Genomic DNA, 27,946 nt, shown 5'->3' with positions numbered 1-27,946 from the left:
TTATATTTATTAGTAACATATATACACACATATATGTATGAATATTATAATTTTGTAGTATTATTTTACATTTTTTTTTATATATTTATAAAATCAAAATTTGTGAGACTTACATCCCACGTCTCAGGGATTTCGTCCCACTTGGACGGACGTAAAGCGCTCCGCCCAATGCACTCACCTTTTAAAACATTGATAATTTCTGGCGATGCCAAATTAATAAGTGATTTTTAAATGTATCATCAGCTATAAAACCAGTACTTCACCAAGCAAACATCGATCACTCAAATTGCACTTTTGTTGCTTCAATCTTCAATAGCTTTCATTCTCTTCCTCACTTCTTTCCTTGTCTTCTATTTCATGGTAGTCAAAGTCCTCGAAAGACCCTCGGGGAAAAACTCAAGATTGAGGCTTCCCCCGGGGGCCTAAACCACTGCCTATCATAGGAAACATGCAACGACTCTTTGACTCCCCAATCCATCATTTGCTCAGAGACTTAGCAAAGAAATATGGACCAGTGATGCACCTTAAGTTTGGTGAAATTTCAACCATTGTTGTCACTTCACCTGAAATGGCCAAAGAAATTTTTAAAACACATGTGGCATTCAAGATTACTTCTTATAATTTCAGTGGCATTATGTTCTCTCCCTATGGCAAATACTGGGAAGAATTGCGAAAAATCTGCAACATGGAACTTCTCAGTCCACAGCGCGTGCAAACTTTCAAATCGATTAGAGAAGATGAGGTCTTCAATCTCATTAATTTGATTTATTCACAAAAGGGATCGATTTTCAACTTAAGCAGAAGCATTTTCAATCTCACCTATAGCATCAGGAGTCACGCAGCATTTGAAAAAAGAAACAAAGACACAGAAAATTTTATACAGCTTATAGCTGAAACCAGTAGTCTGGCGTCAGGGTTCAGCTTAGCGGATATGTACCCTTCTATTAAGTTGCTTCAAGTGATGAATCCTCTAAGGCTTAAATTGGAGAAAGGACACGAGCAGGCTGATAAAATGCTCGAGACAATATTCTCGATGACCATAAACAGAAAGTGGAAGTAGGAAAACAGGATGGTGGAGGAGGTAGGGAGGCTCTCGTTGATGTTCTTCTCAATATTCAGAAATCTGGTGACTTTGAACGTCAACTAACTGATACAAACATCAAAGCAGTTATCCTAGTAAGTAAAATTCAAACTCAATAGTTTTTTAAGCTTTGCATGCTCGTCCACAAAATTTTTTTTGTTGTTTCTAGGATTAGGGATTTCAGCAACATTACAGACAAATATAAAACTGTTTGAATTTTTATTTATATTTTAGAATTTAAATAATCGTGAAAGTGTCTAAGAGTTCTTTTTTGTTTTGGTGGGGGGGAGGGGGGGTGAAATTAGCCTAAAAGTGTGAATTCCGTCCACTAGTATGACATCTGTTTAGTGATTGGGTTCCCACTATTTTTACATGCTTACTCCTTCCGTCTCATAAAAATAGGCCTATTTCTATTTACAAATAAATTAAGAAATTTAGTTAATGTAATTACAACAATTATTTTTTGTTTCTACTTTCCTCAAATGCCCTTTATTAATATTAGATCATTCTTTCAAAGTAAGTGGCACATGTTACTATTTCCTATAAATGGTAAATCTAGTTATTAGTGTTGTGTTCAATATTCCAAGTAGAATAATTAACTAATGGAGTGGTGCATTTGCTAATAACTATATGTACATTAGATACGGGTATGTTAGTAAAATAATAAACTAACTACTCTTTAGAAAAGGAAATAAGCCTATAATTTGGAAGAGACACGAAAAGAAAGTGAGTGTATTTTTACGAGACGGAGCGAATATCTCAATGATAAATAATTTATAGGAGTATTTTTCGAACGGTTTTGCACAGAATATCTTTGTGTGATGTCAATGCACGGGCCTGGGGCTCCTACAGTCACACTTTTGACTTCTAGGGTGCAGGTAGTGGCGAGAATGAGTTTAATTTGAAATCAGATGGACGGGATTAATCTTGAAATACAATTTTCAAGGAATGAAATTTTTTTTATGTATCTTCGAATCTTGTGGTCTAGTAAAATATGTAATCACTGGTAAAAAAAAAAGATGTTCTGTTTATGTTTCAGGACATTTTTGCTGCTGGTAGTGAGGCATCAGCAACGGCCATGGAGTGGGCAATTTCGCAAACGATCAAAAACCCAAAAATAATGAAAAGGGCACAAGATGAGGTGAGAAGTATCTTCAATGACAAAGGAAATGTTGATGAATCACGCCTTCATGAGCTCAAATACTTGCGTGCAATCATTGAAGAGATCCTGAGGCTACACCCAAGTGTTCCACTCTTATTGCCAAGAGAATGCAAGAATTATCGTTAATGCATGGGGAATTGGCAGAGATCCCCAGTACTGGAGTGAACCTGAGAAATTTAATCCTTCGCGATTTCTTGATGCTAAAATTGATTTCAGAGGAGATGATTTTGAGTACATCCCATTTGGCTGTGGAAGAAGAATTTGTCCAGGCATAGCATTTTGTCAACCAACTGTTGGGCTGGCTCTTGCACAATGGTGATCTGAAACCAGAAGAATTAGACATGACTCTGATCTTTGGAGTGACAACGAGGCCGAAAAATGATCTGCTCTTGATTCAGCTTCCTTGCACTCGTTCCTGCATGAGAATGGATAAATGGCCTCTATAGGGTTGCCCATTTGCGATATACCCTTCCTTTTCATGGTATTAATTTTTCTGTGTCAAACCAATTCAAATTCTTGTAACTTGGTTTTGGTCAGATGGAGTTGTCGTAACTCGTAAAGGGGCAGCTCGTGAGCTTGCTCGGTTGGGTTTGTTTGGATTGGGTATTATTTAAAATATTATTTGAAATAATTACTGCAGTACTTTTTGTGATGTAATGTATGTGAGATAAAAAAGTGGGTTGAAAAATGTATCTATAATGCAAGCGAAATATTATTTGAGATAATTTCACTATCCAAACAAACCAATTTAGCCGATTTCAAGTTAGGTGAAGTCATCCGCCATCTAGTGCATCTTCGGGATTGGGAGCCAATGCGGTTGGGCTTGCTGTCCAAATTACAATACTAGCATGAGCACAGTAGAATTCAATAACAATGGCTACTTTCCATTGAACTGCATAAAATAGCAAAATTGAAGAATTGGAGAGGAAATTTTGTTAATTTGGAATCAAGATTTACATCTTGAATTCTGTACTCTTAGTATTCGAATTTGGAAGATTTTGAACAAGACTTGAACAAGACAAAATATGGCCTCTCTAAGGAAAAAAAATCACAATGGATTAAAAAAAATATAAAATATGCTAAAATATGTTATGTTTTTTGAATTATTTCTTTCACTTATAAGGTCCATCATTTCACGTTATTACTAAGAAATTTCCATCATTTGTAATAAAAAATAACAACTCTCAGGCGATGTTTAGGTTAATAGAAAGGAAATGATTTTAATAGAAAAACACAGAGTAAATTAAAGTAGAGAAAATCGTTTCTAACCATCTTGTTTGGATTACGTATACAAAGAAAAGAAAAAAAAAACTACATACTTTGGAAAAAAAGAAAAAAAAAATTATGTGTAGTCACATTTTACCAATGACTTAATAAAGTTTAATTGTAAACATCCATGGTTGCATGCATAATCATATAATTCAGGTCTAGACCCAAATCTAGACCTTGAAGCAAGTATAACTAATTAGTTAATAATATCTCTTACTTTTAATTCATAATTCTTGGATGCAATATTCTTGAATGCTAACTTTGTCACTTGAAAATGGTAATTGTATAATATTATTATCTCTGCGATTCACATTTATCATTTTTTATTTTTAATTTATTTGCATGTTATAAAAGTACTTTTAAACCCTCACACGTCTAGGTTTAGGTTTTCTCTTTCAAACCCACGAGAATCTGGATTTATGCATGGATAAAATTTATTAAATTTGGGTTTGGACGTGGTAGATTCAACACAAATCTTAACCATTGATATGTCTAACGTTTGATAGTGGAATCTAGTAGATTAGATTCCACTATTCTTGTTTGGTTCCAAAAAAAAAAAATGATTCCAAGAAAATTAAAGTGGCATCTAGGGAACGGATTCTCTCTGTTGACAAAAGATCTGAAACTGGACAAGTATTTCAGGCCAAAAGAAAAAACATGAGCAACATTTGTTGAGAAATTTCAGAGGTAAGAAATCAGCCTCATAACAGGCCCAGAGTCCCACACACGAGATCCATGAAAGCAAGATAAAGATACAGAAAGTGGTTTACCCTACTCTTCTGGGTCATCCTTGTCAGTTGTCACTATTGACCATTTCTGTCCATGAAGGTATAGCACATGCACCAAGTTTAATTTTTTTTTTTTTTTTTTTTTTTTTTTTTGTCGACGGAGTGGGGTGTCCGGGTCAAGTCCGTAAAGGCGGCCCGACTAATCCCCACTCCGGCCTGGTCTAGCGCCCCAACCAGAACATGCACCAAGTTTAATTGAACGCCAAAATTTTGGCCACAAACACCAACATGCCTACTTCCCCACAAGAGAGGATTCTTTAAAAGATTAGCAGGTGAAATAGTAGGTGTAATTGCACTAGACATTTGATTGATAAATGGTAAGATTCTTCTGTTTAGGCATTGAGGAAAACACAAAATTGGAATAACTTTTTGCAAGGAGATTAGCAAAGTTGATAACGTGATTATGGAACTTTTAATCTTTGCCAGCTTTACTATGATTGAACACATCGCTTGACCTCTATCATTATCATAAAAATTTAAGCATATTCAATCCACCTTAAGCAAGCCAAACCTTTATTCTGAGGCAAACTTTGAAGTGTCCAAAACAAGCTTTTTTTAAAAGTAGCGAAAACTAATAAAGTTAAGAAATGAGTGGCTAAAAAGACAGAATCAGCGTTTATTAATGCTAAATTATTTTTTATTTTATATACATTACATTTTTTTTTTTTAACATAGGAGGTATCCCAATTTACGCTGAACTAATCCTCTGTAACTGTGCACCTTGCCCACAAGTATACACAATAGGTAGAAGAGGGTTCGATTATCAATTCGTAACTACCAGCCTACCATCATCTGAACCAACTCTCGGAGCGTACACATTACATCATTACAACACATTTTTTTCTATTTATAAAAACGGTAACAAGTAATAATAAAAAAGTTTCAAATTTCTTTGGTACAGGAATTTTATACGACCATCAAACTTGGCATGCGTGTGTTGCCATCAGAATTGTACACAAAGTCCCGCCATTTGAGTAGCACATCTGTGCACATTTGCTGAGGTAGCCTGTACATTTATTTTTTTGTTCGTCTCTTCCTCTTTGTTCTGTTGCTCAATTGATTCCTCGTCCATTCAACAAACCAGCTAATGTCAACTTCTGCGACTGCCCTCCATTCCCTCTCTCCATTATGTCACATTTTATTTAAGACTTTCATGTAGCCACGTGGCCCTGAAAATAGGCACCTCCCCCCCCCCCCCCCCTCCCAAACCAACTCTCCAACGCTTCTTAAATATACTATATACTAGTAATAGCTAGGTAGTTGAACCGATTTGCGGTTTGCAGAGCAGAGCAAAGGCCAGTTTTCAGTTGACTACCAAAAGCCTGAAAATGGAGAGAAGTCAAGAACTTGCTCTGTCCCAGATGAGGAAATCAATTGAAAAGCTTGGTACTTCCACTGAGGTAATAATTGAATTTTTCTGAGTTTCCCATTTTAGCTTTATCCCTTTTCTGCAAGATCCTGTCTTTTTGGCCTGGGGGGTTAAAGTTTTGATCTTTGCAGAAGTATGGAGACCCCACATTGATGAGGTTCTTGATTGCAAGATCAATGGATGCAGATAAAGCTGCAAAGATGCTTGTGCAGTGGCGGAAATGGAGGACTACATTTGTCCCATTAGGATTTATTCCGGATTCTGAAGTTCAGGATGAACTTGGAGCTGAGAAGCTGTACTTACAGGGCTTGTCCAGAAAAGGGTTCCCAGTGCTGCTTATCAAAGTCAACAAGCATTTTCCAGCCAAGGATCAGCATCAATTCAAGAGTAATTTTCAAGTGTTTTCATCTTGTCTTTAAGATTTCTGTCCTTCGTTTTGTGATTCTTGGTACTAGTTATTTAGTTCATGTGGACTATTTCTTAATGGGATAATTTTGGAAACCACCCCTGAGGTTTCTCATAGCTCCCTGACGATTTTAAAATCTCATTTTTATTTCCACGATCAGCTTGACAAGACTAAATGTCTTGTTAAAGGTCACAAATTAACGACATTACCCTTGTATTCTTAATAACTATTTAGCCAAAAAGTCAAAATAAAAAGTGAATTTTTAAATAAAAAATGTAGATAATAAAACAACCGAATCACTATTCAATATTGGTTCATATTTCTCTTTATCGAGGTGGTGGAACAGTAAATGATGTGGATAAATTAAATTTAGTCAAACTTAACCGCTTAGAATGATTTGATAAGTAATTAATACCTTAAAAAATTTTGTAGCATAGTTATAAGGAAGTCAATAAAATTTTGTAAAAAGTATATTTTAACACATGATAAAATTTAGGTTGTACTGAAAATTAAAATAATTTCTTCATACTTGTGGTTATAATATAAATCCTACTTATACAAAAAAAAATTTATAAATAAGTCAGAATTAATAAAATTATTCAAAAAATTATCTAATGACCAAATATATATCTAGAAATATCCTTTTATTTTTGTTAAAACATCATTTCTTGTACTAGGTAATAATTGATGTATATTTACAAAATTACTCGTTATTGCATTTATAACCGCTCATATTTTCATATTTTCATTGTTGTTGTAAGCTTCAAAAGTAGGATAACATAAGGGTAATACTGGAACAAAAAATTTATCTTTCTTGCATTTATTTCAAAGGGGCTAACATGTTACAAAAAAAAGTCAATCCAATGGAGGTAAGTGAGATTTTGAAAACTTAAGGGGGTACCAAGTGATATTATGAGAAACATCAGGGGAGATTTTTGAAATTTTCCTTTTCTTAATTCTAGTAATATTCTTGTTAGACTGCTGTAGTGATGCTCTTATGCCTCATTTTGTCTTTGTTATTAGGCCATGATGTGACTTGTTATAAATAAATAGTTCAATTATGTTGGTGGTATAAAATAGTCAGCAATATCTTTCCGTATAGTTGACTTCATACTTTTCAAGCAGTAGATGATTCTTCCAAGTTCGTTGGCATTCATTGCTCATTTGTTTGTGCTTCTTTAAATATTCATTGGGGCTTTTAAAAAATTTCTTGGATTATGTGCAAAATCGACATTGAAGATTATGTACTAATAATTTATTGGGAGGGTGTTTTGCGTTTTATACGTTTGATTTTGTTTATTAGGAAAGCTTGCAGGCTTGTATTTAGTAGTTAGACATGATGGTTACCTCAAAAAAGTTCAACGCATAAGGCTTAAGAAGCATACTTTTTTGTGCTGGCACATGTGATCCTTGTCTCCTTTCTACTCTTTCGTGTCGCAAATTTATTTGATGCATTTGTTAATTAGTCTCACAAGTTGAAATTTTTATCAAATGCTGATTCATAATCTTAGATTAGTCGTAGTGTTAATGTTCAACAGTGAATGGTGGTCTTTGATTCATAATCTTGATTATGGTCAACCTGCTGGTTTCATTTTTAGTTCTCCTTGTTTTGAAATATTGGTGGTTTTTTATGTCTGCTGTTGACTAATTATACCTCTTTCTTTCTTTCTTTCTTTTTGATTTAGTCAATCCGTTGATTTTTCTTTGTCTTGTTTCAATAAATATGGTCAAATCTCCTTTTACACCTAAACCCAGTGACAGAAATGGCAGGTACCTTTCAAGTACAAATTACAGGTATGCTACATTAAATATGGTGCATAGGAAGAATACAAACTTACAAAATTTCTCAAAAAGATTATGGGATGGGAGGTCAATGGTTCAAACCTTACCTCCCATCAATGTGTCTCTATTACGAGTGTGTGGTGCACCTGACTGATTTGATGGTGGTTCAATCCTTGTCAGGTTCCTTCGGCTCAGTTGGGCAACCCTATTGAGTAGGCTCCCCCCTCCCCAGGAGTAGGAGTAGGATATGTTAGATTAGATGTGCCGTGTAAGATGATTGTGTAAATCCAAATGAAATGTAGAGTAGATCATTTCCCTTCAACCATTGCAAAATAGAAATGGAAGTAGCCTAATCATGTCTATGTTTTGCATCTTTCTCCCACTCCATTCTCCTTTCTTGTGCAGCAACTATTAGTCTAATGTGAGTTCCTACCTAATTCAAACCTTTCCCCATTCATGCAGAATTTGTGGTTCATCTACTGGACAAGACCATTGCAAGGTACCATTTTTGTTGAGTACAAAAAGATGGATCTTCTATATTTCAAGATTCCAACCTTTTTGTTTGCTGCGACTTATCCTTGATTCCATAACCAGTCTTCAAATAGAAAAACTACAAATGAACTGCTTTACAGCAATGCTGCATACTTCTAGACAAGGTTCTTAAAGAGCCATCCTCTGTTCTAGTGAACTGGCTAGTTTACTAGAAGTCAAAAAACAGAAAATTGGAGCTATATTATCTTTGATACGAAAATTTTGGCCGCATTGTATTGCAGCATCCACCATGAATGGGAAACAAAAACATAAAGACTGGAAATAGTCATCACACAATCCACATTTTGTTCTGTAATGTGAAGTTTATATCACTGTGCAGAGGGCTGGTGAGAGAGTAAGAGAGACTCGAAATCTTGAAAGCTTTGAAATTGAGAATCTTGGAGAGAGGTGGTTTGCTCACAGTTTTAGATCTTTTTGTCAAATAACTTGAGGAGATTAGGTTTCCCTTTTGCAGCAGGATCAGCTAGCATAATAGCTGAAAAATACAAAACAAAGGAAAAAAGAAGGAAAATTTTCCCCGACTACATAATGAAAAACCTAGGATATGATGTGGATTTAAGCACTTGGGATTGAGAATTTCTTTTTCCTGACATGAACATTCAATAACTAGCTTCCTGAAGTTCAATTCCAAGATTGCATGCTGGGACCTAACACCGAAAATTGTTTTTAACTCTAATCATTCTGATACTTTTATCTTTTCAAGGCTTGCCTTCTCTAATGCTGGGAGGTAGACTGAAAGTTTTGCTTTCCTGTGTGTTTTGTGTGTGTGTGTAAACTGTTTTAATGCTTATATCTTTAGTTGTGCATTACCAATTGTTCCATTTTGGGAGACATTAGCATAGTCTCCATCTAGAGCTGTTTTACAACAGTAGTCGAGATGATAATCTTATACGGTGATGTCAATTAGCATTTGCTCCTTTCAGTTCCTTCAGAGACAGAGAAATTGGAAATGAGAAGTTGGCCGTTGTTCTTGATCTAAAGGATATTTCATACAAAAACGTAGATACCCGCGGTCTAATAACCGGTTTCCAATTCCTACAGGTAAGTCTCATTCATGTTCTAATCACGAATACTAACTATTTCATATGTTTCCGGGCAATCTTACAATTATAGATAATTTTTGTGTTAAAGAAAAGATACAACTATAACCATTGTAAAGTTATTAGAGAGAAATGCACACATTTGTTTCCTCAGTCCATACATGTTGGCTTGCAATCACCGTGTGTTAACTAAGCAAGGATCCTGTTGATTCAAATTTGTGCATGATGCATCTAAAGAGGTCATGAGAGGATACTACTAAGATGGCAATATTATACCACAAAAGGTTGTCTATTGGTAGCCCTTTTCTCCCTTAGAGACCATGAGGGGGAAATTATTCGCAGGGCAAATTTGTTCTCCCTTAGGCTCATACATTTCCATCTTGATTGCCAAATAACTTCTGCTAGCAGCTGCCAACGAATTACTTTTATCGAATTCTTTACTTCCTTCCAACTTCTTGATTTTTGTTTGTGGCTTAATTCCATCTAACACTCTTTGCTTGTATAGGCTTACTACCCTGAACGCTTAGCCAAGCTTTACATTTTAAATATGCCCCGGTTCTTTGTGAGTGTCTGGAAGATGGTTTCTTACTTCCTTGAGAAGGCTACTCTTCAAAAGGTACGTCTAAGTTTTTAACATGTTCGATAGAAGACGCTACTTTTTCCGGATCGAGGAGGTCTTAGTTTAGTGACTAAGGTTGAGGTCTGAGGAATTAAAAATCCTCGATTCACATATTTGCTATCTAAAATTGATTTTCTTTTTTCAATTTGATCTTTAGCTGATTTGAGAGCGTTTGCAGATAACAATTGTAACCAATGAAGAGGAAAGGAGGGAGGTCATCAGGGACATCGGGGAAGAAGCCTTGCCAGAAGAGTATGGTGGACGAGCAAAGCCTGTTCTCATGCAAGATGTTGTATTGACTCCATTGAACCATTAGATAGTCGAGCATAGTGAAACTGATTGTGGAAATGAGGCACATTATTGAAATATTAACAAACAAATTAATTAATAATTTCTACCTTATTTGAATCTCTTTCTGGACTCAAAATAACGAGCCCTATGACTCAAAAGACATCCAATCCTGTGGTTATTATTAATTCTTTAGTGGTATACAATTACCGGACTTCGCCTTTAAAATTATTTGGGACAAGAACGATTATCAGTTACAATTGTCTTATTTCACGTTAATCATATTTATACAAAGTATTTGTAAATATGTTTCACATAAATGTAAAAATTGTGTTGATTGAGATGAATAATAGAATGGAAGCCGTTCATCTTGAACCTTTGAAAAGCTTGGTTACAAATACAAACACCATGAGAACCACAACTTCCGTTATACTTGTACCTCTTCTCCCTTGCCTGCGGGGAACTTGATGGTGAAGTCTTGCCATTGGAATTTAGTACCTTTTGCAACTTCATTGGGCCTACTTTTTGAGTTTGGAGGTGACCTTTTGACAAACATAATAGTTGCTTCTATAGCAAATATTTTATTTTAAAAAAAAAGAATAATTGTTTATTATCCTTTCTTTTGCTAGTTTTTGAGTCGTGACCAATTGAAGTTTACACCAAAAAAAAAAAAAGAAGAAGAAAGAATGCAAATAATTTTTAAGAGACAAATTTCGGTTTCGATATTCTTTTTTAACCAAGCAAACAGATTGCAATAATGGGCGTAGAGGATTGTGATTAGCAGGAGTTTTTGAACATTACGAGGATTGACTTAAATCTTGTTTTTTTTTTTAAAATATGAATAATGATTTACTCAAGGTATGTAATTTTACAGAGGGCATCCTGTCATTAATTTACCTCATGTTCAGTAACTTGTGAACCTTCTCAGTGAGTATTATAACGTGGATAACAATTTGTACATAAATGTACCTACAAAAAGCGATTTAAGATTACAATATGATTGAATAATAGATATAAGAACGAGAACTCCTAAATATCACGAGATAGGTCATTTTTAAATTGTGTTGTCATATAAGCCGTAGAGTGCTACAAACTTTTGTCCTCTCAATAGATTGGACAAGAAATAAAATAGCGAAAGGGGTTTTTAAAAAAAAAGAGTAAATCTTTTCTAAACTGACAGTGTATATACTATTATCGTTGGATTCATGGCATGTGTGCAAAAATTGAATTTCAAATATAAATTTTGCATAATTGTCATTCATCCAATGGTGATAGTGTATATACTGTCAGTGTAAAAAAGATTAATCCTTACAAAAATGGTTAAGCCTCAGTAATTTGATTGCTCCAGAATCACAAATATAGCGAACTAGCTACCATAGTGTTGCAGTGCTCGGAATCGGACAGACCACATAGGGTAAAGTTGAAAACATGAGGGTCAAGTGTTGATTCTTTCAAAAGTAAGGAGAGTCAAATTGATCCACTCAAATATTAGAGGACTAATATGGTAATTATATATTTCAATTATATAATAGTTTACTCCTTCGACAAAAGAAAGAATTCCTACACGTTACGACATGATGTCATCTGATTGGCTAATAATTAGCCATCGCTTCTTCCCACTTCTTATTTGTCCATTTCCCTCCCATGAAGACACATGCCATCAGAAGAATATATGATGTAACACAAAATTTCCTTCCTCCACACACCTGAACATGTTAATATCCCTGTCCCCATCAGGGTATAGATACCCAAGAATTGTGTATAAATATATCATGCAAATCAAATTGAGGATCTCTCATCAATTGTAAAATTGTATCAAAAGTAGGTTGAATATCACTTGAAAGTAAAGGAATAATTGAGTGATATCTGTCGATGATTATGCCTGTTAGTGTACACGTTATTAATGCATATAAGATTAATTCGTAAACAAAAAATAATTAGCGGATGAACTGTGAGCATTGCTAGTGCATGAACTCTTTAACACTCTTGAGAGCTGATATTCTAAAATATATATATATATATATATATATATATATATATATATATTTATATATACATTGAGAGAGAGAGAGAGAATAAAGTGTTTTTAGTAAAATCATTTTGATACTCAAATAAAGAAGCATTTGTAGATGTGAGAGGGGCACACACCCTTTGACAGTGTGACGTAATTTGGCTTGGATGGTTGGCCTCATGCCATTTGGCAAGATATTATTGACAGTAATATTTATGTATCCTTGCTTGGGAAGCCATTTATTTTCAAAAAAATTTCGAAAAATTTTTATATGCATATTTTTTACTCATCTTTTTATTTCATATATATCAAATCAATACATTTTGCTACAAAAACTTTAACAAATAGCAATCCAAATGAATTTGTGCAATTGACATTGCTCTAGATTTGTCATCCCTCGTGCAATTGAGAATAGTCAGCACATTGAATCGCTACGCTACATTTTATCTCGCCTACTTTCCGGTCGCCTTGTGCAATTGACACTGCTCAAGACTTGTCGTCCCTCACTTCCTTGTTCTTTTGGATGACTTATTCAGTTAACAGCAAATATCAAGCCAGACTTGTCATCCCTCATCTGTTCTGTTGGATACTTATTCAGTTAACGGCAAATATCAAGCCTTGAGATCCCTCAGTCCCTTGTTCTGTAGGAAAAGGAATTATTCAGTTACCAGCAATTAATGCCCTTAAGGTCAACTTCCCAATTCACATTCTATCTCTCTTAATGAACTCTGCCTTTATTTAGGTAGGCTTTGAAAATCAGAGCTACACTCTTTTCAATTCATTCACCACTTGTGGGACACAAAAAGCCAGAAAAAAAGCAGAGCAAGAGCACCACTTGCTGGACACAAAAAGCCAGAAAATGGAGAAAAGTCAGGAGCTGGCACTATCCCAGATGAGGAAATCTGTTGAAAAGCTTGGTGGTTTTGCTGAGGTAATAAATTTTCTCAGTTGCCCTTTTTAGCTCTATCCCTTTTGTGCAAGATTTCTGCTTTTGGAATTCATGGTGAAGTTCAGGTGTTTGATTTTATGCATCTTTATTGGCTCCAGAATTATGGGGACCCCACACTGATGAGGTTCTTGATTGCAAGATCAATGGATACAGATAAAGCTGCAAAAATGTTTGTGCAGTGGCAGAAATGGAGGGATGCACTGGTCCCGTCAGGATTTATACCTGATTCTGAAATTCAAGATGAACTTGGAGCTAAGAAAATTTACTTACAGGGCTTGTCTAAAAAGGGGTTCCCAATTATGGTTGTAAAAGGCAGCAAGCATTTTCCATCCAAGGATCAGCCTCAATTCAAGAGTAATTATCCATTTCTTGTTTTAACTTTCGTTCTTCGTGTATGACTTTCTATCATCCTGCTATTTATGTGGATTATTTCCAACTAGGATCGTACTTGAATGCTATAAACATGCCTTCATACCTTGTTTTAGTCCTGTTCATGGTGCATTCCATGAAATTTTGACAATTAACTATTTTAACGAGCTTAAAATTGTGTTTTGAGTTTTTCAAATTAACCCCTTGGTCAATATTCCAGCCGAACTCCCAATGAACTTTCATGGAGTTGAGCAGGACGATCTATTGAATATGCTTTAAATTTCAAGTTTAATACTTGTCAATTAGGGCCCAAGTCGATATTAAAACTTGACCATACTAATTTAAAAGTTAGTTGGCAATCCTAATTTAAAAGTTTCTGCCTGTTTTAATTATATCCTTGAGTCTTTTGGAATATCTTGTAATGGTCGCAATCAAATTTCTTATGATACTGAAGATCAAGCTTTGATTATGTATTATTATTTTATTAGGAAGGTATTCTGTGCCAGAAGGAACTTGAATAAGATATTTCTTTAAAGGTCAATGATCTTACTATTGAGAGGAAGAAATGACCTACTAATCTGTGGTTGATTCTGTTGGGAGCTTAGTTGAGGGACAGATCATAAATGGACAGCGTTGGGGGGGCTTGTGGGCTGCTACTTGCTAGTCAACTTTTGGACAATATATAAACTTAAAAAATGAAAAAAAAAAGAAGAAGATTGAAGGAAGCTTCTGAAATTTAATTAATAATTCTAGGAATTAATTGATTGGTACAACCAATTGGTTTGATTTTTCATCAGGTGTTGATTGAAAAATTATAATTCCTCTGATATTAGTGGTCCATCATGAGTGCTTTGATTGCGTTTCAGAGGATCAATCTGCTAATTTCTTCATTTGATATACTGGGAATCTTTGGTTGAATTTTCTTGATCGTCATTTCTTACTTTTGATTTGGTCAATCTCCTTTTACGTGTAACTTCAGTTATCCAAAGTTGAAGTGTGCTTGCAAATACAGTCTTCTAATTGAAGAAAGTGCAGAAAGGGACCATGGACTAACAAGATTGGTCAAATTCATTAAGCATGAAGATAACTTGCCAGGGCTATTTGAGTGACTTGTTTGTGAAACCATGACTAGAAGGGACACTAGATAATTGTCCTTTTATTTTTTTCGTATATGAAAATGAAAAGGCTTTATATTTGGAAAGCAAGTAGTGCTATCTTTTTTTGTGGATTTTTAACATGGTTCTCTTTCTATCAAGATCTCCTTTCAAGTTGTTTCGCATAAGTTGCTATGTTAAGTCTGTAACTAATTCAAACTTCTGCCTGTTGCTGCAGAATTCATTGTTCATATACTTGACAAAACCATTGCAAGGTATAACTTAGATTAGTTCATTATTAGCCTTAAATTATTAATGGTATCGGTAGGACTCTTTCACATTAGCGTTATTAGTGATCAGGTATTGTCATCAACAGAGACAGGTCTGCTGTGAAATAGGCCATTACCCATTTATTGGGGGAGTTTGGGTACAGTAGTGGGTAATGATGATCCTTTTTATCCCCACTGTCCCTCCCCTCCCCTCCCCTTGGAAACAAAAGACTAACAATGAAAGCAATCTGTTATTTTATTTTATCTTTAATATAAAGTCTTGTAGGAATAATGGATTGTGGTATTCTGATTTGAATTCATAATTTTCATTTCAGTTCCTTCAAAGGAAGAGAGATCGGTGATGAAAAGCTAGTAGGTATTCTTGACTTAAAGGATATCTCATACAAGAATGTAGATGCTCGTGCTTTAATCACTGGTTTCCAATTCCTACAGGTAAACCACTTTGATTGTCTTATATTAGAAAACCATTTAGATTATTTATGGAGGGGCATCATATAAATATGGTGACTGGTCTGTAGCTAAAGAGAATGTATGCATCTGTTCTGTTTTGCGGACATGGGTAATGGATCCCATCAATATGTGTATGTAAATAATATGTGCCCTCAAATGAAACAGGTATCAAGAAGTTGATATGCATTTACAGTTCATAAGAGGATGCAATTGGTATGGCACCCAGAGTGATCATGATGGCATAAAGGAAGACATTCATTAACGCCTAGTATAAGATAATAAACGTTCTTCTTGCTGCTCCAGCGGCTTTTGCCATTTAGCTTTCTAACAATTTTTAGCAATAATTAACCTTATTTAAGATTCAGATGAAGGGATTTTTCATTTTCCTTATTTATGTGTATTTCAAGGACCTCATTATTGGCAGATGGTTTTAAGGCTACTCCTTCCCCTTATTCTCAACTCAGTTACAAACTAATGATTGATCTCTGCGTGAGTCTTATCATCATGAATAGAACATGTTAAAGCCTGGTTCCAAATGATCATCTACCATGAATAGGTCATGGGCTAAGATCTACAAACCTAATGTCAAATAGAATTTGATATTCAAGGAGAAGGACAATCATCAGATCTGTCTACACTCAAGCTTGTTAAGACAGATTATTGTTCTGCTTCACTGTAATAGCATCATGTCAGTCCATGGATCGTTTAGGTTATTGGCTAAGATCTTTAAACCTAAGGTCAGATGTAATTTGAATCCCTGGAAAAGGACAATCCTCAGATCTGTCTACATTCAATTTCCTCAAGAAAGATTCTTGTTCTGATTTACTGTAACATATTTGCTTCTCCAACTCATTCACTTTGGCATTGTGCAATTCTTTCTTGTTATGAAATTACATTGAAATCTCTTATATGTGTAGGCTTACTACCCTGAGCGCTTAGCCAGATGTTACATTGTACATATGCCCCGGTTCTTCGTGAGTGTATGGAAGATGGTTTCATACTTCCTTGAGAAAGCAACTCTTGAGAAGGTATGTTTGATGTGCAAACATTCCTGTATATTTATCTTAAAATTAGCAGGCAGATAATAACTAAAGTCCTGCCAGCATCCATACATAGGATGAAGCCACCAAACCTAGTAAAAATAAACAAATGCAATTTAAGTTCTCTGTTTGAGCATATGTACTTTCTTGAATCTTGCTTTAAAAATCTTGCTAGAGATTACCCTCATGTGCGCAACTATCAATCGTCAAAACAAGACAATAATGCGCAGAAATACTAATACAAGATCCATCTTTTTAGTGATGATTCAGTTTTGAAGTCCACAGATAATATTTTCTCTTCTTTTTTCCCCCTCCTTTTTCTTGTTTTCGGACTGGTTGATTATTGTTCTGCAGGAGTATAAAGCTAATTAATTCAATCTTCAACATAAATAAAAGTTTTCCAGTCACATCATGCGCCACTAAGTTGTCAAACTACCATTCTTATTATTTCTTAATCTATTACAGACAGTTTGCCTCTTTATGTGATCAACTGCAAGAGCAGTTTATGAAATTTCCACGTTCGTTTCTCTGAATTCAAATAGTATCAGCATTGCCATTGTTAACAGATTCTAGGATCTCTCTTAATCTCAGCTGTTTGAGGCTTATTTTTCTCTCTTTTGTCTGATTGCAGAAACATATGACATCTTTTAATAGCTATCTCTTATATTGAAACTTGTTATCAGGAGAATTCACCGATGATGGTTACAAAAAGTAGCATATAAGTGTGTTTAGCTACATTTGTTTTCTAAAATCGAACTTTACTAGCTGATTTTAAATGATGAACACAGATTAGGATCGTGACTAACGAAGCGCAAAGGAGGGAGTTTATCCAGGACATAGGCGAAGAAACTTTGCCAGAAGTGTATGGAGGGCGGGCAAAGCTTGTACCCATCCAAGATGTGGTGTTAGCTCCATTGAACCATTAGACCAAACAGTCTAGATTTTGGTGTTACATCAAATTACTGCAACTGATTCATGGATGATACTTGAAGGAAAGAGAAAGGAAAAGGAAAGCAGTAGGAAAGGAATAAATTGTTTTCAAAGTGGATGTATTCTGACTGCTCCTGGACTTAATTTGTAGTATCTTTTATTACGAATAGTACTAATCATGAAACCACTCCTATGGTCTTTTATTGTGTTCCCAAATTTGGTAACTTAATTCGAGATGCAACTAGAGATTAATTAATGACTAAATAAGTTATTTAAATCCTGTATTTGCTTAGTTCCAGGTTGAGTGATTACGGAACAGAGTTGTGCATCAATACAATCATCTATATTTTCCCTTCCCCAAAAAGGCAAAGCGTAAATTACATATGATCCTCTGCAGTTCTTCATATCACCATATGACTCTGCTAAGATTTCAAAATAGCCACATTTGTGGTTTTATATGAGGTGGAAAATGGATGGAAAGTACCAACGACCAGGGAAAGACCAGGGAAATTAACGAGACGCGCTCTAAAAATGTGTGTGATGGGATCATAATATTCACTTAATTCCCTTATGATTTGCATGAAAATTTACCTTATTCTTCTGTAATTTTTGCGTTTATCCACATATTTCCCTTATACTTTCACGCAAGATGGTCATGATTTAGTACATTAATAAGGGCAATACTAGCATTTTAATTAACGATGTTATGGAGGCTATTTTTCGTCAAATTTTCACTTTATATGAAACCACATGGAGATTATGTGGATATTTGGAAATGTTTCCACACGATGTTATGCGTAATTTACCCAAAGAAAAATCATATCACCATCTTTTGTTGTTTCATGAGATGACCATTTTCAATTGTTTTATGGTTTACCATAATATAGAAATCCCCATCTTTGTTTAGAATGTACACCAACCTCCCATTTCTTCAATGTTTGTAAGACAAACTTCTCTTACTCTTGATTTAGTGGTAATATTTATTTATATAAAGTATGATTCTTTAACAAACATTAAAAAAATTATCTGATTTATGTAACATCTTAGCATTTCATTGGAGAGATCTATGTAAATTCAAAAATAAAAATAAAGGAATTTCCCTATTTAAGATAAACCTAAGCATGACTCAATCTTTTGAAGTGCGAGGGACAAAATATTTTGACAATCTAACCTCCAACTAGAGAATTAAGGGTTCAGATCAAGCATTATGTAAATCCTTTTTACAGAATAATTTAGTAAAACTTCATTGGTTTTGCAATGGTGATCTAGTTCATAAGTAGTTTAAAAAGCCAAAAAGCTGATGAAGAAGACAAATCGCACCATGCTATATGTGCTCGAATTTATTCCAAATCCACCGAACCATCACAAGAAGGGTCACATGTGCACTTATTTCTTCATAATCTAAGGTTGTGTTTGGATTGCATTTTCCGTGATTTTTCATGGAAAAATTACTGTAGCGATTTGATGTATGTGAGGAAAAAAGGTAATAGGGAAATGTGATCACGAAAAACAACGTAATTTTCCGATGAAAAGCCGCGATACAAACAAGGCCTAAGATTTCTAGTGAAGTTCTTGGGGCATAGAAGCAGTCACAAGAACCTTGGATTTATTTAAGGGCAGAAAACAACCCTATAATTTGTACCACTTGGGCAAGTAACAAAACTTGCAGCATCTCCAGGATAGCTGGAAGCATCAGGGCACTTGTCCTTAAAGAACTTGGAGAAGTTTGTCGGGCCACAGTTTTGAGGGCCGTTGGCTCAACAGTACTTATTTGTTTTAAAAACAGTGCAGGGATTGTTGCATCCACCTCGAGTTCTTACTTCTTAGCTGAGTTGGGCATTGATCAACAATAGGTGCTGAACATCTGATATCACGGCAAGAAGAAGTAGCGGAGCTGATCGCCAACGGGATGTTGAATCCTTCAACGAGTTTAATGTCGATGACGTCCTGGTTATTAAGTTGGTTTAGGGCGAATTCAGCTACTGTATTCGGAGGCTTTCCATAGCCTTGGCATTCAAGGCGCCCACTGCAATCACCTGTTTGACATTGGCCTTGGCCATTGGCATCAAATTTGCAACTGGTTCGGCCCCAAATGCGAGCGTTAGCGGTGCCAGGAGCCACATCTAGGGGCCATGATTGGCCTTTGTCGAGTCGCCTGCCACCACCTGCGGAGGCAGCTGCCCAGACTGGGTAGCTACATTGGTTTATAATGTTGACATTTGCAGCATGGGTTAAGGTTAAGCATGAAGTTAGGCACAAAACCAAAAGGGACAAAGTGTAGGTGAACTTCATGGTGTTTCTAACTTTCCAATTGAACTAGTAGCTGCTGCGGTTTCAAGATGCCACAGCTAGGGGTTTATATAGGGTGATTGGCTGCTACGATTTTGCGTGTACAAGTTGATCTCCGAACAAATTTTTGCATCAGAAATTTCCGAGATGTTGATGGTCTTGTCTTTGTATCCTAGGAATGATTGAAGAAGATGCGGATGTGTCCATAGTCCTTCCACATAATTTCAGTCAAGTGTCATCCCTCATTGTTCTATTTATCTAGTCATTTGAACTTGACTCTTCTTTCAATCAACGTTCCAATGCTTTTCCTCAAGTGTTCAATTCGTGGATTACCTCTACCGAAGACATAAAAAATAAAAGGGTAAATTATATATAACTCCCCTTAGTTTCATCTATTGTCACATGATCCCCCTAACGTTTCAAAATGTCCACTTCACTCTCTTATGGTTTTATGTAAAGTGAAAATTTGACGAAAAATAGTCTATGTAACATCGTTAGTTGACATATCAATAGTGCCCTTACTTAAATGTTAAATCAATCGACGGTTTAACCACCTCATATAAAAGTATAGAGAGATTGCACGGATAAATGCAAAAATTATAGGGATAAAGTGGATATTTATACAAATCATAAGGGGATTACAAGGATGTTAAAATTTTATCACACACATTTTTAAAGTGCATTTGGTATAAGCTCCATAACTTGTTATACATTATGTCCGTTTTCCACTTTACATAAAATTATAGGGGTTATGTGATTATTTTAAAATCTTAGGGGGCTCATTTGATATTATGCAAAACTACAAGGGGGTAATAAGTAATTTATCGAAAATAAAATGACTTGAATTTTCTGTTTGGATGAAGTGTTTGTTAACCACATTATTCCTACTTTCTAAATATCACAAAAAGTGGTTATTAATAAAATGTTATATTGCAATTTTCCTACAAACATCATTCAAAACAATTATCTTATCACCTAATTAGTGGAAAGAATTAGCAATATATGGATATTTATTAGCCACACCGAAATGTATGTTCAAAATAAAAAAAAATGATGATCGGAATTAAAACAGTTGGCTGTAGTTGAGATTATGGCAGCTAAGGAATCGATGGAACCATGTGGAAGGAAGGATGGAGAAGATCCATTTTTGAAAGTGGCTCTTCGAATACGATCAGGCTTCTAAATGAGGAGAATGAAGATCTTTCTAAACGGGGTCCTTGGCAAATGATATCCAGTTTGCAAAGCATCAGTAGTGCCTTTCTTTGCACTTTGGGTAGTTCCAGGATCTTGTAATAGCGTGGCACATAAGTTGGCTAGACATGCTAAATTTTGTTGATGATTCAGAGAATTGGCGGAAATATCCACCTCCTATCGTTTCCTCAGCTGTACTTTCTCTCTGATTGTTTGGTTGAATGACATACTTCATAACGTTTTTATGAAAAAAAAATATTAGCTTATATTTACCGATATCTGTTATGAGGCCGTCGTTGTCAACATTTGAGTATTACAGATCATTTCAAATTTTTCTCGGGAGAGGAGATGGGTGGCTCGGAGGAAGAGAGGATAAGTGAGAGATCTCGATAAAATTAAAAAAAAAAAAAGATCATTTCAAATTTCACATTTAGGCAGAATAATGATAAGGTGTAAATGAACTAAAACTCGGTAAACTTTGTATACGCTTAAACTCAATATATAGATATTTTGTCCCTAGTTACGCTTTACCCTTGAACTCAATATGTAGATATTTTGCCACCGCTTTATATTTTAGAACAAAAGTGCCTCTTCAATGTTAACTTTTATTTCTTTTTCTCCTTTTTTTCGTGTTTTTCCTAATTTTCTCCCATTTTCATGTGACCAACTATTTTCTTCTCTTTGTTATTATTATCTATATATTATTTTTATTTTTTTGAACTTATTCTTTAACTGCTTCCTTTTTTTATTTTTTGTTATTATAAGTAATAATGATCAGAAAGTCTACATTATAACAATGTTTCATATAGTGTTTCAGTATTTCATAACAAGTAAGTGGATTGTGCCCCAAACTTTGACCCTAATTGCACTTTATCCCCTAAAATTTTTTTAATAGGCACTTATCCTTCCCCCTACTCATTCTCTTTCTTTCTTTTCTTTTCTTTTTTTATGTTTTTTCGTTCTCTCGTATCACTATTTCCTTCCCATTCTTATTAGTATTACGAATTGTATGCTTATATTAATATTTTTAGTATTCTTCTGCTTATAATTTTATTCTTGTTGTAATTTATTTGCTTGTGGATTTTTACTACTAGTAATTCATGACAAACTAGATGCCATAAAAAAAAGTTGCTGTATCCTTATCATTATGAAATACATCTATATAAATGACTGTAGAAGTGTATAACAATTGGGCTGTTCATAGAATCATATTTAAATATCTGTAGATATTTCATGCGCAATTGTCCTTGATTCCTCTTTCAGTCAAATGAAATCAAATCAAACATCTTTTAGTCTATGCCAGACGACCATGAACTTTGGACCAACTTTACCGTGTTCCTTGTTTCATTAGTTCAAGTAATTTTCTTTCATCTTCTTATGAAGCCACAAGAATTTCGTAAATAAACCTGAATCCCCGAACAATCCTCAAAAGCCGGCAACCTGAATTATTAGTTCAAGTAATCGAGAGCTGCTTTTTCCGGTCTGGCCAGCCAGTGTCTCTGAGCTGCAGACACGAGGAAAACACGAATGAGGGAAGGTACAACCTGAATTGGAGTATGATTGGTGCAATTGTGGATGGGAAGGAGGTGCGGTGGTGATTGTGGTGGTAGTGGGGGGGGGAGGGAATGTCGAAAAATTTTTAAACTATCTTAACAAAATTTTAAATTTAAAGATATTTTTAATATATATGTATATATATGGTGAAAATTTTTCATATACAATGTTACAATATAATTTCTGAAAAATATCTCGAAAACATCTGGTAATTCATAAAGATTCAAGAGTCCAATCAATAACCTATATCATAACCTTTTTTTTTATATATATATAGTAAGAGAAAAGGCACATTATGAAGATATCATTATCATTGGCTGATGCCAAAAATTTTGAAACATCTTAACTAGCATTTTGTTTCAGTGTTAAGATATTTATTTATCTTTTTATTTATATTCAATTTATTCACTATTTGGAAGGGTGAAGTTCATTTCTTTCTTTCATCATTTTTCTTGAGAGAACAAAGGTGATTGTCAATGGGAGAATCAGCCAAAAGGAAAAGATGAACAAAAATGATTTATTTATCACTTCATAAGCTAGTCACAATTGGTATGCAATTGAGAAAACTTGCAATATATTGTTTGTTGTAATTTTCTGAAATCGTTTCTCGGTAGAATGATATATATATCTTATGAAATTGGGAGGGGGCAAGGAATTTGAATTCAAAAATGTTTAATTTTTAGATATATTTAAATTCATTTTTGTAAATTAAATTCTGTGAATCGGTGGAAATACTAGGAATTCACTAATGGACAGCGCTCTAGACATAAAAGCAGGGGAGCCCAACTACCAAACTACATCAAGTCGTCTGTTAGTCCTCACGATTCAAGTGTTTTCGGTGGGCTCTTAATTGGGCCGTGATAGGCTGATAACCATAGCCATATCTTGAATTTTAAATATTTTGTAAACTGAAATTATTCAAATTTGTTGGTTCAATCCCTTTCAGCAGACTTAATAAAGATAATTAAGCTAGTACCGATTGAATGGAAAAGAATGAATTAGAAGGACATCAAAGCCCCCAAGTTCTGGCTTTGATTTCTCAATTTCTTTGACAAGAAATAGGAATACTTTTCTAATTCTTATCAATTCCAATATTATACTATTGAACAAGGAAAATTTATTTCATTTTTCCAGCAGTAGGAAAAAAGTGGACGGTAGGTAATGAATAATAAAACCACTCAAATCCATGTAGATATTGTATTTTCCACTTAAGATGGTAACTTAATTCGAAATGCAACTAGAGATTAATGACTAAATAAAATTACTTTAAATTATGTACTATTTGCTTAAAGAAGACAAATCGCACTAAGCTATAGGTGCTCAAATTTGTTGCAATTACTGTGGATCATCACAAGAAGGATCACATATGCGTTTATTTCTTCATAATCTACTTTTCTAGTGAAGTTCTTGGAGCATATAAGCTGTCACAAGAACCTGAAAATATCTGGATTTCTTTAAGGGCAGAAAACAACCCTATAATTTGTTCCACTTGGGCAAGTAAACAAGCTTGTAGGATCATCTCGAGGATCGCAATAAGCATCAGGGCACCTGCCCTTGCAGAACGTGGAGAAGAAGGTCGGGCCACAGCTAGGGCCACCGGTGCAACAGTACTCAGTTGTGTTAAAAACAGTGCAGGGATTGTTGCACCCACCAGGAGTTCTTAGCTGAGTTGGGCATTGATCGACAATAGGTGCTGAACATCTTATATCATGGCAAGGAGTAACGGAGCTGAACTCCAATGGGATGTTGAAACCATAAAGGAGGGAAATGTCGAAGTAGTCTAAGTTGTTAGGCTGGTTTAGGGCGAATTCAGCCTCTGTTTTCAAACTCGGACCGGACCGGCCGGTCGAACCGGGAACCGGCCAGGTAGCCGATCCGAGTCACATTAAAAAACCGGAAATTTAAAATCCGGTCAAAGCCGGTCAAAAATCGGGTTTGACCGGAAAAAAACCGATTTTTCCGGTTTAACAGTAATTTATTTTAAAAAAAGTTAAACTTTTTAATATTATGTTTTGACCCCCTAAATTGTTAAAACTTATTGATATACCTCAAATATTTGATACTTTATAAATATTGTCCTAAAATTTGATGTTATTTTTCAATTAAATTCATAATTTTAATTCTAAACTTGTTAATATTTATTAAATAATATAAATTGCTACTTGATTGTTCTAATTTCTTTGTATTTTCTTGTTAAATATATTTGAAACATCAAATATATATAGATATACCTTTATTAATATCAATATATTATTAGATATTATATATATAATATTTTAATTTTTAAATAATTTTTATTTATGACGTCATCCGGTTCGACCCCTATCGACCTCCGGTCGAACCCATTGATCCCTGACCCCTGACCTCGGCCGAGTCGCTATCCGGTCCGGTTCTGAAAACATAGAATTCAGCTAGTGTATTCGGAGGCTTTCCATAGCCTTGGCATTCGAGGCGCCCGTTGCAGTCACCTGTCTGACACCGGCCTTGGCCATTGGCATCAAAGTTGCAATTTGTTCGGCCCCAAATCCGAGCGTTGGTGGTGCCAGGAGCCACATCTAGGGACCATGATTGGCCTCGGTCGAGCCTCCTGCCACCCCCTGGGGAAGCAGCTGCCCAAACTGTGTAGGTACATTGGTTTATAATGTTGAAATTTGCAGCATTGGTGAAGGTTAAGTATAAAATGAAGCACGAAACCAAAAGGGACAAGGTGTGGCTGAACTTCATGGTGTTTCTAACTTTCCAAGTGAACTAGTAGCTATTGTGTTTTCAAGGTGCCACAGCTAGGGGTTTACGTAGGGTGATTGGCTGCTATTAACTTGCGTGTACACCTTAATCTTCTTCACCAATTTTCTACGTAAGAAATTTCAGAGATTTTGATGGTCATCTTGTATACTAGCTAGGAATGATTCAAAGATGCTGATCTAGCCGTTATCCTTTTGCATGATTTCAGTCAGCTCTCATCCCTCATTTTTTATTTGGCAAAATACACTTTATCACCATGTGGCTTAGTAATTTTTCATATGACCCACCTATAGTTTTAAAAACTATATATAATCCCTCATAATTTGAATTAAAGTGTTAAAATAATAAAAATGATCATTTATAATAGAATCCATAAAAATGTCTAAATTACCTTTGTTTAAAAACTAAAATGGGTGAAGTGACAAAATATATAACATAACATGTATCACAGTCTAATGACAAATGATTTTATGTTTCAGCGTGTAACTCCTTTATGGTTTAGTATTTTACTATATAACTCTATTATGATTTTTAAAATATATACATAATCCCTTGTGATAAATAAATAATATTTAATTTTATATAGGGGTACTTTTGACATTTTAGTTGATTCCATTATAAAATGCAAATTTCTTCACTTTGACACTTTAATCCAAATTATAAGAGAGTTATGTATAACTTTTGAAACCGGGAGGAGATTATGTGAAAAATGCTAAATCACAGGAGCCCAAAGTGTATTTTACCCCTTTTTTTATTGTTCGGGTGATGTCAGACTTGACCGTTTTAAAGATCAACCTTACATGTCTTTCCTCTAGTGTCCAATATTACCTCTGTCTAAGATAGAAAAAGAAACAGACATGAATTATCCGTTTGGGTGGAGTGTTTTTCAACCACACTGTTTTCAGGAATCACTTTCTAACATTTCTTAATATTAACAAAATATTATATTACAATTCTCCTAAAAACACTGTGGAAAACAATTATCTTATGACCTAATCAGTGGAAAGAACTAGCAATTATACAAAAATTGATTAGCCATAATGAAATCTATGTTCAAAATAATAAATGATGATCTGGGATTAAAACATTTGATATTAGCTTCTAATTATTTTAGCGATAACTTTCTGTTATGCGCTAGTCAATCTCAACATTTTGGTAGTGACGATCATTTCAAAATCACACAACTGGGGAGACTAATGATAATATCGTAACTTTTTTTTTTTTTTTAATATTCTTGCTCTTAGTCTAGAATTTCAACCAGATTTTGGAGTTGCAGAATGGGCATAAATCAAGACCATACACCTGTTTGTCTTCCTTCTCTAGTCTGATCCCAGTCAAGAGTTAGGCAAATGACTTCATGAAGCTTAGAAAATTCAATCAGCATGCAGAAACATCCGTTGAATTTGAGTTTCTCCGAGTAGACTTCTATGCTGTTCAAAAAGTATTACTTTGCTGCCATTAAATTTTACAAGTGAGGTTCTTCATATCCCTAATTTAAGTGTAATTCTAGGACCATTATTGGCAAATGGTTTTCGTGTCAAACCATGGATCATTAAGGTTATCGGCTGAGATCTTTAAACTTAAGGTCAGATAGAATTCGGATCCATGGAAAAGGACAATGATCAGATCTTTCTACATTCAAATTCAAGAAAGATTCTTGTTCTGTTTTACCGTGACACAATGACTATTCACCTTGGTGTTGTGCAATTCTTTCTCGTTACGATATTACATTCGAATCTCTTATTTGTGTTGGCTTGCTACCCTGAGTGCTTAGCCAAGTGTTATATTGTACATCTACCCTGGTTCTTTGTGAGTGTATGGAGGATGGTTTCATACTTCCTTGAGAAAGCAACTCTTGAGAAGGTATTTCTGATATGCAACCATTTCTGCAAATTTAAACATATGAAAGATCTTTCTTAAAATTAGCAGGCAGATGATAACTAAAGTACTGCTTCCATCCATACGTAGGATGAAGCCATTAAACTTGTCAAAGTAAACAAATGCAATTTAAGTTCTCTGTTCGAGCATATCTGTTTTCTTGTATCTTGCTTTGAAAGGCTTGCAAGAGACTGCCCTCTATGTGCGACTATCACTTGTCAAAACAAGACAATATTGTGCAGAAATACTTAAAGACAACGAACCAATACAAGATCCATCTTCTTCTTCTTCTTTTTTTTTCAATTAATGGAGCTTTTTATTGATTGTAGAAGTCGACAGAAAGTGATCTTTTCTTTCCATTTCTTCCCATCTTGTTTTCCCACTGGAAGATTATTGTTCTGCAGGAGTATGAAGCTAATTAATTCAATTTTCAACAGAAATAAAACTTTCCAGTCACATCATGATCCCAATAAGTTGAAAAAAAACCATTCGTACTATTGCTTAATCGATTACAGAACGCAGATAGTTAGCCTCTTTATGTGATCAACCAGAAGAGCAGTTATTGAAGATCCGGTGTTTGTTTCTATGAATTCAAAGATTCTAAGATCTCACTTAATTTGAGCCATTTGTGGCTCATATTTGTCTGATTGCAGAAACATATAACAGCATCGCTCAATATCTATTCATTGATTATGGGTACAGAAAGTAGCATATAATTGCGTTTAGATTTCCAAATCCAAAAATTTCGAGTAAACATGTTTTTTTCTGAAATACATGTGTTTTCTAAAATCGAACTTAACTAG

The 27,946-nt window shown here is 34.8% G+C and overlaps 3 protein-coding genes and 1 pseudogene across 3 annotated transcripts; 3 read left to right on the top strand and 1 right to left on the bottom strand.

Moving 5' to 3' along the window:
- Positions 1–448: 448 nt before the first annotated feature.
- Positions 449–2,562, top strand: LOC113718488 (tabersonine 16-hydroxylase 1-like). Its single transcript, XM_027243390.1, has 4 exons — positions 449–958; positions 1,048–1,176; positions 2,121–2,314; positions 2,388–2,562. The coding sequence occupies exons 1-4, from the start codon at positions 449–451 to the stop codon at positions 2,560–2,562; spliced, it is 1,008 nt and encodes a 335-aa protein (XP_027099191.1).
- Positions 2,563–5,540: 2,978 nt separating this feature from the next.
- LOC113718012 (SEC14 cytosolic factor) lies at positions 5,541–10,476 on the top strand. The gene is made up of 6 exons (XM_027242902.2): positions 5,541–5,700; positions 5,801–6,056; positions 8,320–8,356; positions 9,333–9,450; positions 9,955–10,065; positions 10,247–10,476. The coding sequence occupies exons 1-6, from the start codon at positions 5,629–5,631 to the stop codon at positions 10,382–10,384; spliced, it is 732 nt and encodes a 243-aa protein (XP_027098703.1). The 5' UTR covers positions 5,541–5,628; the 3' UTR covers positions 10,385–10,476.
- Positions 10,477–12,789: 2,313 nt separating this feature from the next.
- Positions 12,790–17,705, top strand: LOC113719347 (CRAL-TRIO domain-containing protein YKL091C). Its single transcript, XM_027244556.2, has 6 exons — positions 12,790–13,298; positions 13,415–13,670; positions 15,018–15,054; positions 15,384–15,501; positions 16,437–16,547; positions 17,348–17,705. Exons 1-6 carry the CDS (start codon positions 13,227–13,229, stop codon positions 17,483–17,485), a joined length of 732 nt encoding a protein of 243 aa, XP_027100357.1. The 5' UTR covers positions 12,790–13,226; the 3' UTR covers positions 17,486–17,705.
- A 1,082-nt stretch (positions 17,706–18,787) lies between these two features.
- LOC113719349 (thaumatin-like protein) lies at positions 18,788–19,801 on the bottom strand (annotated as a pseudogene).
- Positions 19,802–27,946: the final 8,145 nt, after the last annotated feature.

The sequence above is a fragment of the Coffea arabica genome, chromosome 11e (assembly GCF_036785885.1).
Source record: "Coffea arabica cultivar ET-39 chromosome 11e, Coffea Arabica ET-39 HiFi, whole genome shotgun sequence".
NCBI lineage: Eukaryota > Viridiplantae > Streptophyta > Magnoliopsida > Gentianales > Rubiaceae > Coffea > Coffea arabica.
Note: the sequence above shows the minus strand (reverse complement) of the source record. Positions and strands in the feature narration are given on the sequence as shown.